The 17220-nt window shown below is 37.8% G+C and overlaps 1 protein-coding gene across 1 annotated transcript; it reads right to left on the bottom strand.

Moving 5' to 3' along the window:
- Positions 1-15725: 15725 nt before the first annotated feature.
- On the bottom strand, positions 15726-17220 carry LOC149842332 (uncharacterized). The gene is given in 4 exon segments (XM_090000638.1): positions 15726-15836; positions 15838-15852; positions 15968-16100; positions 17066-17220. Coding segments are annotated over 4 exon segments (414 nt in total).

Below are 17220 nucleotides of genomic sequence, written 5' to 3'. Positions count from 1 at the left end.
CAGTCCGATACAAGCGCTTGTTTTTCGGTTGTTCTGGGCCCCACCCCTTGGGTCACGTTTTTTTGATGGAGAAGGGTGGTTTCGTGGGCACGTAGCTCACGTAGTTTGTGTGAGCCCTCGGGACAGCCACTGGATATTGATGAATAGGATGCGGAGAGGGCCCACTTTAGATTGTTTAAGTAGGTGACGAATCGAACTTTTCTAGGTATTGATTAATTAAGGCTATCAACGAGTCCGGGTTGGGTCGGTTGTGGGCATAAAGTGAAAACCAACGTTATCAAATCAAATCGAAGCGGGCACAAATGGATTGGCTTCAGGGTCAAATAGCGACCTACTCAAAAAAATCGGACGATTTAACCCTACAGAGTTTGAATCGGGCTTTTTCATTTTTCTTAAAAGCTAGTCCCCATGAATTCAACTGTGTCGATAGCATGATCGATTTAGTGAGAATCGACTCTTGGATCATGTTTTTTCAACAAAAATACATGTTTTTATCAGCCCAAAAAAACTGGTACCTTCGTAACCTTTGATTTTGGATCACCAAAAAAACCTGTATGCAGGTTAGATTTCAGCGATCCAAAAGCCGGTTCCCACTAAACAAAATCTATAGATCACATATGTGGCGTTAGAAGTGAAAAAAATCTTAAAACTACGATTTTTAAAAGCGCCTAACGAGACCTAATGAAAAAAGGGGCTTAAGGAACGCATTACTCTCTCTCTCTCTCTCTCTCTATATATATATATATATATATGAGAAAGGGCATATTGTTGAACGCCCTTCCTGTCCAACAATAGCAAACACATTTGCACCACCGATCGCGCATGATCAGTGGTGAAAAAAAAGGACAGCCACTAAAGCTCTTTTTTGCGAAAAAAACAAATGTGCATGCAGCTGATATCATGTTGGATAGAAGCCCACTGTTAGGATATATATATATATATATATATATATATATATATATATATATATATATATATATATATATATATATAATTATTTGCTACTAATGAGCTAGAAATCATAAGTACAAGTTGTATGGACTTAATCTAACCACATAGATGTGTTCAACATAGTTTGTTTGCTAAGGATCAAGCCTTGGATCGTGCTTTCTTATGTTAAAATATAGTCTTTTGAATTATGAAATTTTGGCACATTGTAGGCCATTGATTTTTTTATCCCTTTAAAACCTTAATTACTTAATCATATGATTCAAAACAAGTTTCGGGCTAAACAAACCATGTAGATCACATCTGTAACATTTGATCTACAAAAAGTTTAAAAAAAATTAAGAAAAGAGTTATTTCTACTCATTAGTTCATTGCCTTAGTTAGTAGCCAATAAATATATATATATATATATATATATATATATATATATATATATATATATATATATATATATATATAAACTGAACATATTAGGCTCACTTTTCTCATTCTACCCATTAGGCCCCATAGTTTGAAGTGTTTTATGATAGCTATGAACCATTAGATGTGTTTAACATGGTCAATTTAGTGAGAATTGACTCTTGAATAATGTTTTTTCTATTAAAAACATATTTTTATGAATAAGAAAAACTAATACCTTCATAGCTATTGATTTTGGATCACTGGAAAACCTATATACAAGTCAAATTCTGATAATCCAAAAGTTGGTTTCCACAAAACAAAACCTATAGATCACATCTATGGTGTTAGTTGTAAGAAAAAACACCAAAACTATGATTTTCGAAGAGGCCTAATGGGGCAAAACGAGAAAGTAAGGCAAAACCAACACATTACTATATATATATAAACTATTATAGCAATATATATAGGGGTGCACAACAAGTCGAGCTCAATTCGGCCTTGACCTGATTAAGCTCGACTCGAATTCGTTTGACAAAATAAATGAACCCAGATTTAGGCTCTGTTCACATAAATGAGTTGAGCTTGAATAGGTAATGGACCTTGGTTAAACTCAAATAACCTGATTAAGCTCAATTATTAGTAGTTATATAAAAAGCCAAGTTTTGTATATGTAAATAATTTATTCACTAATAAGCACAAAAATATGTTTTTGCCGGTTGTTAAGACATTCCGTTATAAAGGGAGAGCTATTGAGTTCGCTTCTCTCTATTTATTCTTATTTTTTTAATAATTGATGTTCAACTCAAGCAAAGTCAAGCTAAACATGAACAAAGCATGTTCAAGCTTAGCTCAAGCCGAGCTTAAATAACTAATTTTTTTGCTCAAACTCAGATTGTGTGCAGTTTTAAATATATATGGATTAATCTAACATTAAACTAGTTGTATTTAACATTAGATGAATTCAACCTTATTAAAACAACTAAAATACCCTTAAAAGAATAGCTTTTTTGAAAAATGTATGGCTACTTTTTGAGATAAAAAAGCTAAAATATATTCTTAAAGTTACTTTTTTAGAAAAGACGTTTAGTTTTTTAATTTCCTTCAAGTTCAAAAGACCTTTTAATGCTCAAAAAAGTAATCATATATTTTCAAAAATACTATTCTTTTAAGAGTATTTGAGTTATTTTAATAAAGTTAAATTTATCTAATGTTAAACACAACTAGTTTAATATTAGATTAATCATATATATATATATATATATATATATATATATATATATATATATATATATATATATATATATATAAAGAGAGAGATAGGAGTAATGTCGAACAACTTTACGTTGAACATGTGTGCATTATTGATCTTACACATGTTATAAGAGAAAAAACCATTTAGCAAGGTTTTTTTCTGACCAAGTCTTCAACCGTGGTGAGAAACCGCCATGGTGAGAAATCACGTTTGACCCTTGTTCTGCATTACTCCAAACCACATATATAAGGAAAATGATGTAAAATGCCTTTTTGAAAGAGATATAAACGATGAGATTTGAACCCATACCCGTGGTCCATTAAGGTAAGACCTCTCTTTTGTGTTAATATTATGAACAAAATACATAAATATATAAATCTATTTTTTATATAACTACATAAACCAGGCCTAAACAAGTTTACTAAGCTTATTTGAGCTGGATGGCTTGTTTAAGATTTGAGCTAGATGGCTTGTTTAAGCTTGGCTCGTTTATGTATATTGAGCCTGAACCATTGTTCAAGCTCGACTCATTGTGCATCCCTAGGTGAAAGTTATATCAACTCAATCTACCTACATAGATGTATTCAACATGGTTTGTTTGCTAACGATCAAACCTTGGATTGTACTTTTATGATGTAAAAATGTTATCTTTGAGTTATGAAATTTTGGCATAATGTTGGCAGTTAATTTTTTGACCCTTTTAAAAACCTAATTACTTATCATAATCACATGATTCAAAACAAGTTTTCCACTGCATAGCATTTGATCTACAAAAACTTAGCAATTTTTTAAGAAAAGAGTGATTTATACTCATTAGTAGCCAATATATATATATATATATTGTGTAGGTTTCAGACCATTTTATCCCTCAAACCATCTCACATCCTTTTAAAAATGCACTTGCATGTGTTTTTTGCTTAATTCAAACCTATAGATGTGTTTATCATTACTTATTCACTAAAAATCATGATTTGGATCAAATCAATTTAGAAATAATTTTTAGTTAATCAAGTTCTTTGTGTAATATAAACCGTTGATTCTTTTTGTTGAGCGAAAAACTCATGTAAACATGAAAAATGTTTAAGCTAATACATGTTTTATAGTCAATAAAATATAGAGAACACATTTATGGGTCTTGATTAAGTAAAAAACACATACAAATATGTTTTTTAAGGGTGTACCGAACTAAATGAGCTAGAACTTAAACATAACTTTATATATATATATATATATCATCTTTCTCATAAACTATTAACCTTTAGGTTCCAATTTTACAATATAATAAAAAAAACTTTTTTTCCCTCATGTGGTAGTTTTGATAAAAGTAAAACATCTTCAATGGTAATTCAAAATATCCCATTCACCTAAAAAAATATCACATTCACAAGCTTTTCCACATGGATTAGTTCGTTTTTAGTAGTTTTTCTTATGGTTTTTATAATGAAAAGATTTTATTGACCAAAAGGTCTAGCTGCCAGATACACAAATTTGTGTGCTAGCAATTAGCCTAATAAAGAAGATTGTGAAGCCTAAGCCTCCAATTTCATATTGTGATCTACAAGGATCTCAAATCAGCTAGTCATTTAGCATTGATATTCAACATCTCTACTTTGTTCCTTCTTGGTTTAAGAGTCTTCCTCGAACTCTCTGATACAAGCTTAATTGGAGGAAGCAAGGAATGTGTTTTAACTGGATCTTGCTTAGAGGGAGAAGCACACACTTTGTCTCTTTTGGGCGTTAAGGTACAAAGAAATTTTCTAGAGACAAGTCCCCTGGTCTTTTTATATGGCTCCATAACGTGCTGATCCGATATTTGAGCACGACAAAATCCCGGAGGGTAAATTGGGTCTATGTTCATAGTGACTATGAGTGAGGGTGTATATTCCCGGACCATAACAGTGGTGGGTCCTAGTGTGATATACAACAAGCAAGGTCGATGGATTCAAGATAGCAGCCCGAGCCCGAGCCCGAGCCCGAGCCCGTGCCCGTGCTAAGTTGAAATCATTCAAGTCACCATTCATCGCACTCAACTGCACATGGATTGGTACAGTAGGCATGCTTCTTATGCCCTGCATCCCTTTGTGAATAGGGATGGCAATGGACCGGGGCCGGGGCGGGGGTGGGGGTGGAGACCTTGTCCACCGCCCCGTCTCAAAACCCGAACCTCCATCTCTGCCTCGGGGATGGATTTTAACCTCCACCTCCACCCCCGCCTTCATCCCTGTTTCATATCCTCCATCCCCGGTCCAAACGGGGGGCGAGATGGGTTAGGGCCCCATTTTTCCTCGGTCTATTATCATCCCTTAGAAGCATTGGGGGCAGGGCGGGGCGGGACGGGGATCGGGATGAGAACAGGGTGGGGGAAAGTGTAAGTCCATCCCCGCACGAGGATGGATTTTAACCTTCATCCCCACCTCCATCCCCGTTTCATGCCCTTCATCCCCAGTCCAAATGGGGCGAGGTGGGGCGGGGCCCCGTTTCCCCTGGGTCCACTGCCATCCCTATTTGTGAATGTCTTCTATGCTAGGAGACGCCACAAAAACAGTCACCTCCCATGCACTCGTCTCTTGTGCACCATTCTCAATTGCTATGAGATCGGTAGAGCCACACCATCCTCATTGAAGCAAGGTGGAGTCCCCAGTTTTCGAGCTTGCACAGAAAAGAAGGCCCTATGGATCCGCTGGGACTCCCTACTGACCGCCTTGCAGAGATCTTGCAAACATTCAAACGTGATAAGTAAATCTAGAGACAAAAGATGATCTTGCCTTTGGGATACTAAATATGGAGAAGACCAAGAATAAGTCTCTTTGCATTGAAGCTTTTGTTCATAAAATGTCTCATCAGCGAGAACTCCATGTCCTGAATGCAATTATTTAGAGAGATGAAAAACAAAATTACCATCTTTGAGGGAAGAAGGATTAGAAAAGAAGACACAGGAAGGGAAATCAGGCAAAAGTGATAGGAGCACCGGGAGAAGGATCCATCCTTTTTTTTTTTTTGAGTTGAGTATAATGTTTTATATATCATCTTGAAGAAAAATGTTTATGTGGTAGGGCTCCATTGCATAAACACAAATTCTAAATAAAATGGTGTCTCACTATTTTCTTTAGAAAAACATGAAACAAATTCTAAATTTAAAAAATGTGTGGTTGCAATATTTATGATTATCAATTTGCTCTCGTTTTCGTCATTCTTTAATAATGATATTAACTTTCTTAACATTGACACTTGAATTAGCATTTCATTTTGGTTTTTATCATTCTTTATTAATGATATTAACTTCTTTAGCATTGACATTTTTTTTAGAATGGAAGAAATTTATTCAGTTAATTAGTAGCAAATAAAGCAAAGAAGGCGAAGAGAGTTCGTCTGGACTGAAAAATGCAAATCAAGGCCAGAGAAGGCCATAGTTTATACACAACACCCATTATAGCAAGAGGAAAGTAAGGGCCAGTTGTTAATGACGATCCATGACAAGTTCAAGTCAAGCCAAAGAGCATTTGCAAAATGAAACATGACATGCTGAATCTCCTGTGAAGAAAAATAAAATGGATCGAATAAAATTAATAACAGAAATAAAGAAGGAAAAAGAAAAATAATAACACATTTGCCAAATGCCTACATCCATAGGAAAAAGCCCACGCTCTTTCTTTCTTTCTTTCTCATTTTATTCAATCTCTCAAATCACATATTTATATAGGTTTTTAATCCAGATAAAAATATCTATAACAAATATGAAAACTAATCAAGATAATAATAGTTTGAATCTCATTTAATCCATCAAATCTTGAAAAAGCTATAGGTGAACATTTTCTCCAAATTTAAATAAAACCTTTCATATTATCGTAAATTTCAATACATCCCCTTAAGTTGGAGGGTGAACAAAGAACTCCCAATGTAAAACTCAAAACTTGATGCTAGAATTGATGCAAATGATTGAATGTATCAATGCTCAAACGATAGCAATGTGTCAGACTAACTACAATCTGAACCAAAATCATCAAAACTACACAATGTGAAGATTGTAATGCAAATTTGTCATTTCTAATAAACTGCAACCTTCAAGTTGGTGAGTTTGGATCATATCCCACTCTGATAACATGTGAAAAAAATAAAATAGATTGAAGAAGGAGAAAGGAAAATAATAGCATATTCACGGGGTTCGGCCAAAAGCCTACATATACAAGAAGAAGCTCATGCTCCCTCTTTCTTTCTCATTTTATTCAATTTCTCAAATTACATATTTTTACAGTTTTTTTTTCAAATAAATATGTTTTATCTATAACAAATATGAAAAACTAATCAAAATAAGATAATAATGGTTTGAATCTTATATAATCCATCAAATCTTGAAAAAACTATAACTAAAAAATCTACTCCAGATTTAGATAAAACTTAATTTCCATATGGTTCTTCTTGCCCTTGAATACTACATATGGCTATTCCTTTCCTCCCAAACATGCCACAAGCAGACATCGACTATCATTTTCCAAATCATCTGCCATTTACGAGATGACTTGGTGAACGGTGGCCAAGAATGAACCACCTAAAACAAGGAGGCATTATCTCCGACTGCATCTCACCCCACGCCATCTTAAAAATAACTTGAAAGCAAAAATAAAACCAAAATAGATGGGTAGCAGTCTCCACATCGTATTCACACATAACCCACTTGTTTGCTAAGGAGGTATGGACCCGATCAAGGGAGTTTATTCTACTAGCCAATAAGATCCACGTAAATAGCCAAGCTCTTGGAGATGGACCAGGACTACTAATTGCATCCTTCAGGAGCCAGTCACTTGGCTCTCCAAACAAGCCAAGCAATCAAGAACTTGCTGTCTCTTGAAAGGAACCAACTGATTGTATTAGAAAATATCATCCTTGGCTGACAATATCTAAAGTTTTACCCATTCCCTTAACATTGACACTTGAATTAGCGTTTTACCAATTTTCCTGTAGTGAGCACCAAATAAGAACTTGTAGGGCAGGTTTGGAAGCGGGAAACACCTAGGAAAAGTGAATTAAGGTTGAAAAACCGTATGGTTTTTTTGACCTTTTCAAACGAGCGAAAAATGTTTCACTGAGAAATATTTTTATAGGAAAGACTCCTCAGGGGGGGTGGAGTCTTTATGAGCTTAACGAGAGATGCTCCCTCTCTCGGTCCTCCTCTTGAGTTGCAGCTTCTTTGTCTTCGTCTTCCTACGTACATGCAGGCGCAGAACCAGCAAAAACTCACGTTCCAGGCTAGCGAGCAGCACGAGATGGTGAGAATCCGGATTCAGTTTTATCGATTTTATCATGGAATTCAATTTCTTGGGTTTCTCTTCCAATTCATTTGGGCGCTTCAACCTTGAGTGTTTTTGTTTTTTTGGATTGTTCCTCAGAGAAATTCACATTTTCTTGGAAGTTTTGATCGAAGGGATGATGTGTTATTTCGTTTGTCTGTTTGGATGTTATTATTGTTATGTTGTTTTTCTGAGTTGTATATATCGTTTTTGGATTGTGGGTTTTTGAAATTCATGATTTGTGTGCTTATCTAGAGGCATATAGGTTGGAGTTCTAGATTGTTGATTGATTTCTTGAATATATTTATGTCCTAATAGTGGAACCAATGGAGATGGGAAATGAGCACTCCGATGAATACTTAATATTTCTAATTTTGATTGATATGTTCAAAGTGTTCATTTAAAGGAATCAATAGTTAATATCGTATGTTACATAGGCTCCAACAACATAAACAAGTCGTTCGAGGATCAAATTTTTGGTTAGTGGATTTCAAATACTAGTTAAGTTGGATTAGATAGAGATTTTTTCTTGATTGACAAAAAGATCTTTGTCTATTCCACACTGATCTTTGAATATATCAGCAGTTTTCTGTATACCCCATGTAGTCATTATGAAAAATTTCTACTTAGAAGTTTATAGAGAAAAAAACAAAAGACTAAAATCTTTTGTTGTGCAAATAAGGATTGAAAGGCATTGCATCCAAATTGTTTTCACTTATTTTTAATTTTTTGATTTTGTTAGTTAGGAGGTAAATTTTTTCATGCACAAACAAACAAGCGAAAATTTCTTTCTTTCGTTTTCAGCCCGTTTTTCTCATGGAGTAATTTTTTTGCTACAGCAGAAAATTTTCTTTTGTAAAACTTCTCATAGACTAAACATTCACTGCAATTTTATTTTCCATTGAGAGTGATAATTGAACCCTCGCCCTTTCCGACCAGAACCTTAATCTGGCGCCTTAGACCAACTCGGCCATCTCAACGTTTTTGGCAGCAAGCAACGAAAAGAAAAGAAATTAAAATTTCTATTTTGCAGTGCCAATTCTCGGCTTAAACTTAAACACAACCAAGATTGACTTAAAACCTCCCCGGATTGTCTCTGCTTGGTCTCAACTAATGGATTTAGTTGAAGTAAACCAGATCTGTAATTTGCTTCACACTTGCCGAGATTTTGACAGGCTGGGACTTTGAGCATCTTGAGACAGGTTAAATGAAATACTGAACGATTGGTCAATTGCTTGGACTCATTTGGGCAATGGGATTATTAGCTATATATATAGCTGAAAGAAATACAACATTACCACTCATGAAGATCAACAAAATGTTGAACTCATGAATTGAACAACAGCAAAAGCCAAAACAAATAAAAGAAAGCAAAAGAGAAAAAAACATCACACAGACGTCAAAACGGGCTCACGCATGAGCCGCTGGCAAAATAGAGGGAGCATCAATCAGAGAGAGCGAGAGATCACTAAGATGCATACGCAGGATCGCATAAACATCCACCAAGATTTTATGCACCAGATTATGAATGTTAACCGGAATTTGACAAAAATGAGCATCGTTGAGCGCCATCCAAACAAACCACCAAGTGGTAAGCAACCATATCTGCCAGATCAACCTCCACCTCGTGCTACGCCTAATACAAACCAGGCCCAAGATCAGATCAAGCGCAAAGGATTCCTCCTTAACAAACACTTTCGGATGCCTCCAGGTCTTGTTAAAGAGTTCCACAAAAATTGGGCAAGACCAAAACAAGTGAAACGCAGATTCTTTCGCAGCTTGACAAAGCATGCACCAACTCGAGAGCTGAAGGCCTCACTTCTTTAAATTACTGTGGATCTGGATCCTATCGTGTAAAATTAACCAAACCAGGACTCGGGAATGGGGAGAAGAGCCCTTCACCCAAAGCGCACTCTCAGGCAACCAATCAGCCCTTGGGGGGAGCAACAATCTATAGACTTTGAAGGTGAGGAACTCTCTGCTTGGCGCAAGCACCCAATGCAACCACTAAACAAAATTTTTGGAGTCCTCTAAATGGTCTCTGAAGAAGGCTAAAGCCCTCAACTACAATTTATGCAAATGCGAGAATGCCAAACCCCAGGTTCCCAGGCAAACCGAGATAAGAGCAGGAGCTCCATATTTAGCAAGAAGCAAACGAGTACAAGGGTTATCCGGTTGGTGGGCCAACCAACATTGCTTGGCGACAAGAACAATGCATGATAGGATGGGTTGTGGGCCAGAGAGAGAGAGAGAGAGAGAGAGAGAGAGAGAGAGGGGTTGTGCATTCAAAATAGATTTTGGTTGTGGAATACAGAGGTGAATGGAAATAAATGGGAGAAATGGAATGATGAGATTTTAAACAATATAGAATCTTTTGAATTGAGCTGAATCGGCAAATTTTTAACCAGCATATGACATGTGTCAATACAATTTTAAAAGAATATTAAAATATTTTTAAAAAGTAAGCAAAAATATTATTTTTGGGACATTACGTTATGAATTGGCCGATTCGCAGCGATACTGGCAACATTGATTTTAAAGAAATGGAAAAAAAGACAATGAAGATGAGAAAAATAAGGAAAGTGCAGTTAAGGGCAAAATTGATTATTTTTAAATAAGTATGAGGGTAAAATGAAGATCTTGAAGTGAGAATATGAGCAGTCACTTTATTACTAACCATAGGCATATTTTTTATTAACTATAGAATAAATGTATGCATTTGAAAAAAATTTTAGTATATGAATCTGAATTATGAAAAAAAGTAATTGAGTATGTTTTTATAAATAACCCCTTTTTGGTTCTGTCAAGTCCAAATATTTGGCTCGTCAGGATGCATCAGTTTTAGGGTTGCCAATGTGCTGGATTTTTGTCGGATATCCAACCTAATCCAAGCCCATATTTCCTTTCCATTGCCATGAAACTACCATTCAACAAGCATCAATACCCAACACAACTAGTTGCATGTGTGTGTTTGTGCTCTCCTTTATTTTCCTTTATTTTTCCTTTTTCAATTTATAACCCGAAGGAACCACACCTAGCATGAAGACCTGATTGCGCTGGCTATTCCTCATGTTGGCAGCATGTGATTACTCAAATTGAAAGGAGACCAAGATAAACAACATCAAGCATGAGCATACCAAACATCAAAGGGCACAAGGAGCACAACTGCACAAACCTGTCAAAGCTCCTCATAAACCATCTACCAAGTTGGCGTTATTATCTAAAAGAAACAAGTCCAACACTAGTCTAAACCATCTAGTTTCAATCCAACTGAAACCAACAAAAGTATTGATTTGATTTTTCATTGCTTTGTTGTTCCCCTAAAACTACATTTTCATTGGTTGTCAAGTTGAAACCCCAAAAGTGAATAGGGCATGTTTAGGCTCGATTATTATTTTTGGCCTCTATTGCAACTATCGCAGGCTTATTTTTTTCAATAAACCAATGCGGCGCGATGGTCCTTCCTTACCGCCGCAAGCCTACTTATCTCTCTGTCACAAGTATAGAATGCTTCTCAAACCCACGACGTGCCAAGCTAGGTAGCCTAACGGCCGCATACCAACATGTTTTTATGTGTTGAATCATTTTCATTGGCCCTATGCACCACCCCGTGCGCAACTGCCTAGCGAAAGCTGATCAAGCACATTTCCAAATGTGTATTTCATGTAGTCAATGTTGTTTGGTGCATAGTCGTCCCATACCAGCTATCACTTCTGAAAGAGACACAAACTTTGCTTTAACCTTACGTGTCATGGAGCGTATTGCGGCTCCATGCGCACAACATAACAAAACCTCACCACTGAAAGAACAAGACCTTACGACTCTCAGTCTGAAGACCAGTTGATGATTCAACACCATAGCGAAGAGCACCACTCAAACGATCATTTGCTGGTGCCTAGGCATTCACTCGCCTAGCCATGAGTCACCATACTCGGTTGGAATCACCTAAGGTGATTCCTAAGAGAATTAGCTCTAACCCACATGCATCCCTGTGCATCCAACCGCTACGCATGAGAAACATCTTGCAAGCTGAGAGGTCCTTAACTAAATCTCCAAAGGCAATATCCTCTGATCTGTTGGCACTGCTTAACCAAACAACGCTCCACGTTTGTGCCAGCAATGCACTAACAGCGATACTAATGCCTATCACATGCCATGCTACCACCACATATCATTGATCAAGCGAATGCATACCGCACGTTCCTACACTCGATGCATTTTTCACCCAGTAGAGCTCCGCACTGCACATGCCCCATTCTAAAAGATCGGCCTGAAACATTCTCCCCCACCCAAAATCATTGTCGTCCTCGACAATGCTGGTGTAGGTAAGAACACAGTCTTCACTGATATGTCAGTTTCTTTTTGTACTTATCATTTGTTTACTCTTTTTCTTCAGCCTACTCAACTTGTTCTGGATTACATCCACCATCGTCACAACCTTTAACACGTCAAGTCCCATACCTTTAATGCATCACCGATCACTCAGATAGCGGTCTTTCGCTCTATCAACATCGAACATTCTCTACTTGTGAGACCTCAGTGCAATCTCAAACACAAGCGGATCATCCTCACCCGCACGACAAACTTATCATCTTGATGCTCATGGTTGGGGTGCCTTCTAACCCCAGCAAGGGTAAGTCCAAGACCTTCGTAATCTTCATAACGAAAGAAGACCACCAATGCGTGTTGCAGAGATATCAACTCCCTTAAGCAACAACTTGCGATTTTTCAGTGGTCCAAACTAGTCCTCAAGTGGGGGATGCTTTCTTACATAACACCCCAATGTGGTCCTTCAAAGTGTCTTCCTGGGCACTCGTCCTTACAAGGGCACTTTGCCCCAATGCTGCACTCTACTCCCGAAGTCAGCATATTGTACTCTCTCTCTCAGAGTCAGCAAAATGTTTCTGTAAGAACCAACGAGTCACGAACAATAACTTTTTCTACATGCACAATCCATTGAAGATCTGTCAACTTAAGGGACCAAAATAATGAGTCTTCTGCTCAATGTGGGCACTCCGCTAGCCCACAATCTTGAGAGAGTATCTAGAAGTTTAATTGAGTCTCTCATACCCAAAGGTGCAAATCCATCCAGCCGAATCCAACGTGCATTCTCTGCATGCACAAGGCAAACATCACGCTCCACCTATGAGCCTAACGCACAACTAGTAGGAATCTTTGGCTTATCTACGTTCCCTTAGCCAATTGAACAGTAACCTTACACTTCTGCTTTTCATCGACAAAATGTTTTATACCATCCTGCCAACATCTTGCTTCTATGCTCGGTCAACCACACTTCAGCTGTACAAAATTACGTAACCAAGATAAAACATCAGTCATTTTTCAGTGTCGCACACAATGAAGAACAAGGTCTCCGTGAAACTTTATGCTCTGATGTCAATTTGTCACAGGCTTACTTTTTTCAATAAACCAATGTGGTGTGGCGGTCCTTCCTTACTGTCGCAAGCCTATTTATTGCTCTGTCACAGGCATAGAATGCTTCATAAACCTGCGATCTGCCAAGCTGCCCAAGCTGGTCGGCCTAACGGCCAAAGGCCGCGTACCAACACGTTTCCATGTGTTGAATCATTTTCATTGGCCCTATGCACCACCTCGTGCGCAGCTGCCTAACGAAAGCTAATCAAGCGCATTTTCAAATGCGCATTCCATATACTCCATGTTGTTTGGTGCATAGTTGTCCCATATCAGCTATCACTTCTTAAAGAGGCACAAACTTTGCCTTAGCCTTATGTTTCATGGAGCGTATTGTGGCTCCATGCGCACAACATAGCAAAACATCGCCACTGAAGGAACAAGACCTTGCGGCCCCTAGTCTGAAGACTAGTTGATGATTCAACACCATAGCGAAGAGCACCACCCAGACTCATTTGTCGGTGCCTAGGCATTCACTCGCCTAGCCTCGAGTAACCATACTCGGTTAGAATCACCTAAGGTGATTCCTGGGGGAATTAGCCCTAACCCACATGCACTCCCGTGCATCCAATCACTACACGTGGGAAATATCTTGTAAGTCGAGAGGTCCTTAACCAAATCTCCAAAGGCAACATCCTTTAATCTGTTGACATTGCTTAACCAAACAACGCTTCACGTCTATAACGCCACACAACGATGCACTAACGACGATACAGATGCCTATCGCATGCCATGATACCACCGCACATCACCGATCAAGCGAACGCATACCACACATTCCTACACTCGATGCATTTTCCACTCAGTAGAGCTCCTCATTATACATGTTCCATTCTAAAAGATCAGCCCGAGACAACAACAAAAACTAGATGACACTGCATTTAGGGCTGGTAAACGAACCTAACAGGGCATGTTCAGGCTCGAGTCATTTAGCAATAGATTGAGCTCGTGGCTTGGCTCATGCTTGAGTTTAGCCAAGCTCAAGCTCAGCTCATCCCTGAATGAGATGAGCCAAATACGAGCTGGCTCATTTAAAAACATTACATATTATTTTTACATGAAATATATATATATATATATATATATCACTTAAAATTTATATATATATATATATATATAGTTTTATATATTATAGTTAATAATTCATATTTTATGGACATAATTTTCATTCATCATTCTGTTTTTATGTATATTTTACGAATTCTCCTTTTAATATATTACACTTAAATTTTTTTTATATATATATATATATATATATATATATATATATAAGCTCTCCCGAGCCGAGCCGAGATGAACACCCTTTGTTCAGGCTCAACTCATTTAGGCTAAATGAACGGCACGTGGCTCGGCTTGCCAGCTCACGAACAAGTTTGTGATGCGCCAAGTCACGAGATGCTCAGTTCGTTTACCAGACCTAACTGCATGCTTATATGCGCGTAAGTAAACACACATGCACACAAATGCATGCACACATCAGGATGAACTTAACCCAACCAGATGCTGACACCAACTCTTCAACACAACCTATAAACGACGGATAAACATAAGATGCATAAGAATATAGTGCTATATCATAAAGCCAGACTAAAAAGTTTGGACTTTCATTTTACAAATTTTATCTTGGCAAACTAGGTTGAACCAATGATTGTGCTTTGCGTAGTCTGGTCATTCTGAACCAAACAACACAATTTGGTCTTGCCCAATATTTATGGAAATCTTTAGTAGGACCTGGAGGCATCCGGAAGTATTTGTTAAGGAGGAGTCCTTTGCGCTAGATCTCATCTTGGGGCTAGTTTGTATTAGGCGCAGCAAGAGGTGGAGGTTCATCTGGCGGACGTGGTTGCTTACCTCTTGGTGGTTTGTTTGGATGGCGTGAAACGATGCTCATTTTCATCATATTCGAGTTAACATTCAAAACCTGGTGCATAAAATTTTGGTAGATGTTTATGCGATATTGCGTATGCATCTTAGTGATCTTCCACTGCCTCCTGCTGATGCTACCTATCCTTTGTCACAATCTGGGCAAGCGGCTATGGCGTGAGCCCATTTTTATCTGTCTAATGTTCTTTTCTCTTGTGCTTTCTTTATTTGTTTTGGCTTTTGTTCTTGTTCAGTTCATGGGTTCAACATTTTGTTTATCTTCATGAGTGGTAATGTTGAATTACTTTCGGCTCTCTCTCTCTCTCTCTCTCTCTCTCTCCAGCCAAAACTGCTAAGGCTTGGATGATGCCAATGCCCAATCCCCACACAAAGCAAATCTAGAAGGGAAAAAAACTGGAACCTCTTACTTCTGAACTTCCATAGATTCTTCACCATTCTCTCCAGCAGAAGCCAGACTCTTCACCGTTGTGTATCATTAGTGTAACATTTCTTGCAATTACGAAAGAAAAAAGGACTTAGAGAAATTACATATTCATGATCTCATATAGAGCCTTTTGAGTTCGCCTTTCCAGCTTGTCCAGCTTCTTTTGGATATCTCTTCGCAGATCCTAATTTGGTTCTTTTGGAGCTATATATGTTTATGAAAGGATCCTGCATATACCCTAATAATTAGAAGCACCATAAAATAGAAAAAGCCAAAGGACATGTCAAAAAATAGAGACAACAACATTTAGATGATGTTAACATGACATTAATCAAATAATACCGCAGTTATATCTCGTGGCACAGGTGCAGCAACAACCAGGTCTTCAAACTTTGGTAAGACAGGAGGAGCTAATTTGTTCTCTTGAAGTTGCTTATCATGTGGAAGGTAGTTCCTAAACTTCACACTCGTATTCCTGTTGAAATTGAGCAGCAATAGATGTTTGGACATATCATTTTCTACTCAAGGAAGCACCATAGTAACCAGTTCAACCTGACTCTTGCAACTCCTTATGAAACAACTACAAAACAGATTCAGACAACAGGAGATAGAGAGTCAACTGAGCCTGCACCAACTCTATACAGTTCTAGGTTCAGCATAGCTATGAGCCCTGTAGATGGAATCAACTAAAGTCTTCAGACACTAACAAATTAGTTGCTTTCTTAACCAAGATCATTTGAAAAAAAAAAGTGTTGCTCATCAAAGAATCAACATGAGGTACCTGTTTCTCCAATAAAAAAATTTATTTACCAGTTTTCACAATGGGTAAAACAATCTATCCCATGTAGCCAATTTTGGACTCAAACCAAGGACCAACAATCCATTGCATTTCAACTTTTCAAGGTCTTCACTTGAAAACATAAAATAAGTGGTACAACTTAAACAATAAGCTAATGACAAAGAAACTTTCAGATCAAGGTGCCCTTCAACAGAATTAGAAGACATCAATCTTACATCCTATGTCACACGAACTCTTCTAACAGGGCACTGCACCTGTTAGGTGTAAGAAGGGAGGGGAGAGAGAATTCAAAAGAAGAAACATGGGTTGTTTTAGAGAATGTTTGGTTTTGATGATGTGGAATAGTCCCATATTGATTGTGTTTGAGTTTGTTGTGGGCTTTATAACCCACATGTAAACTCTTACATTTGTTCCTGAGAACAAAAGGTTGGGATGGCTACCACACACACACGCCCGCCCGCCGTGCCGTGCTGGTTCGGGTTCGGGTAATTGGCCCTTTAGGGCCATATCCAATCAAGACCAAAGTACCTTTTTGCCCAAAGTTTCTGTGGATATTTGGATTCTTTAACGGGTTATGAGAAATGATAACGGGTCACGACTCCTTGTAGTCCGTGCACCCGCACCAATGTGACATAGCTTACATCTCTTCCTCAACGTTTGGATCTTCAGGCTTGGTTTCCTCTTGTGGTGGATTATCAGCAGATTTGCTGAGAAGCTCATTCACTGCCTTCAACGCTTTTAGCCTCTCACAGCGAGCAATAGCAGATTGTTCAATTGACTCTTCCTCCGCAGTCAT

Source organism: Nuphar pumila, chromosome 3, assembly GCF_984573655.1.
Source record: "Nuphar pumila chromosome 3, dmNupPumi1.hap1.1, whole genome shotgun sequence".
Classification (NCBI taxonomy): domain Eukaryota; kingdom Viridiplantae; phylum Streptophyta; class Magnoliopsida; order Nymphaeales; family Nymphaeaceae; genus Nuphar; species Nuphar pumila.
The sequence above is the reverse complement of the archived record's forward strand: the minus strand, read 5'-3'. Positions and strand labels throughout refer to the sequence as shown.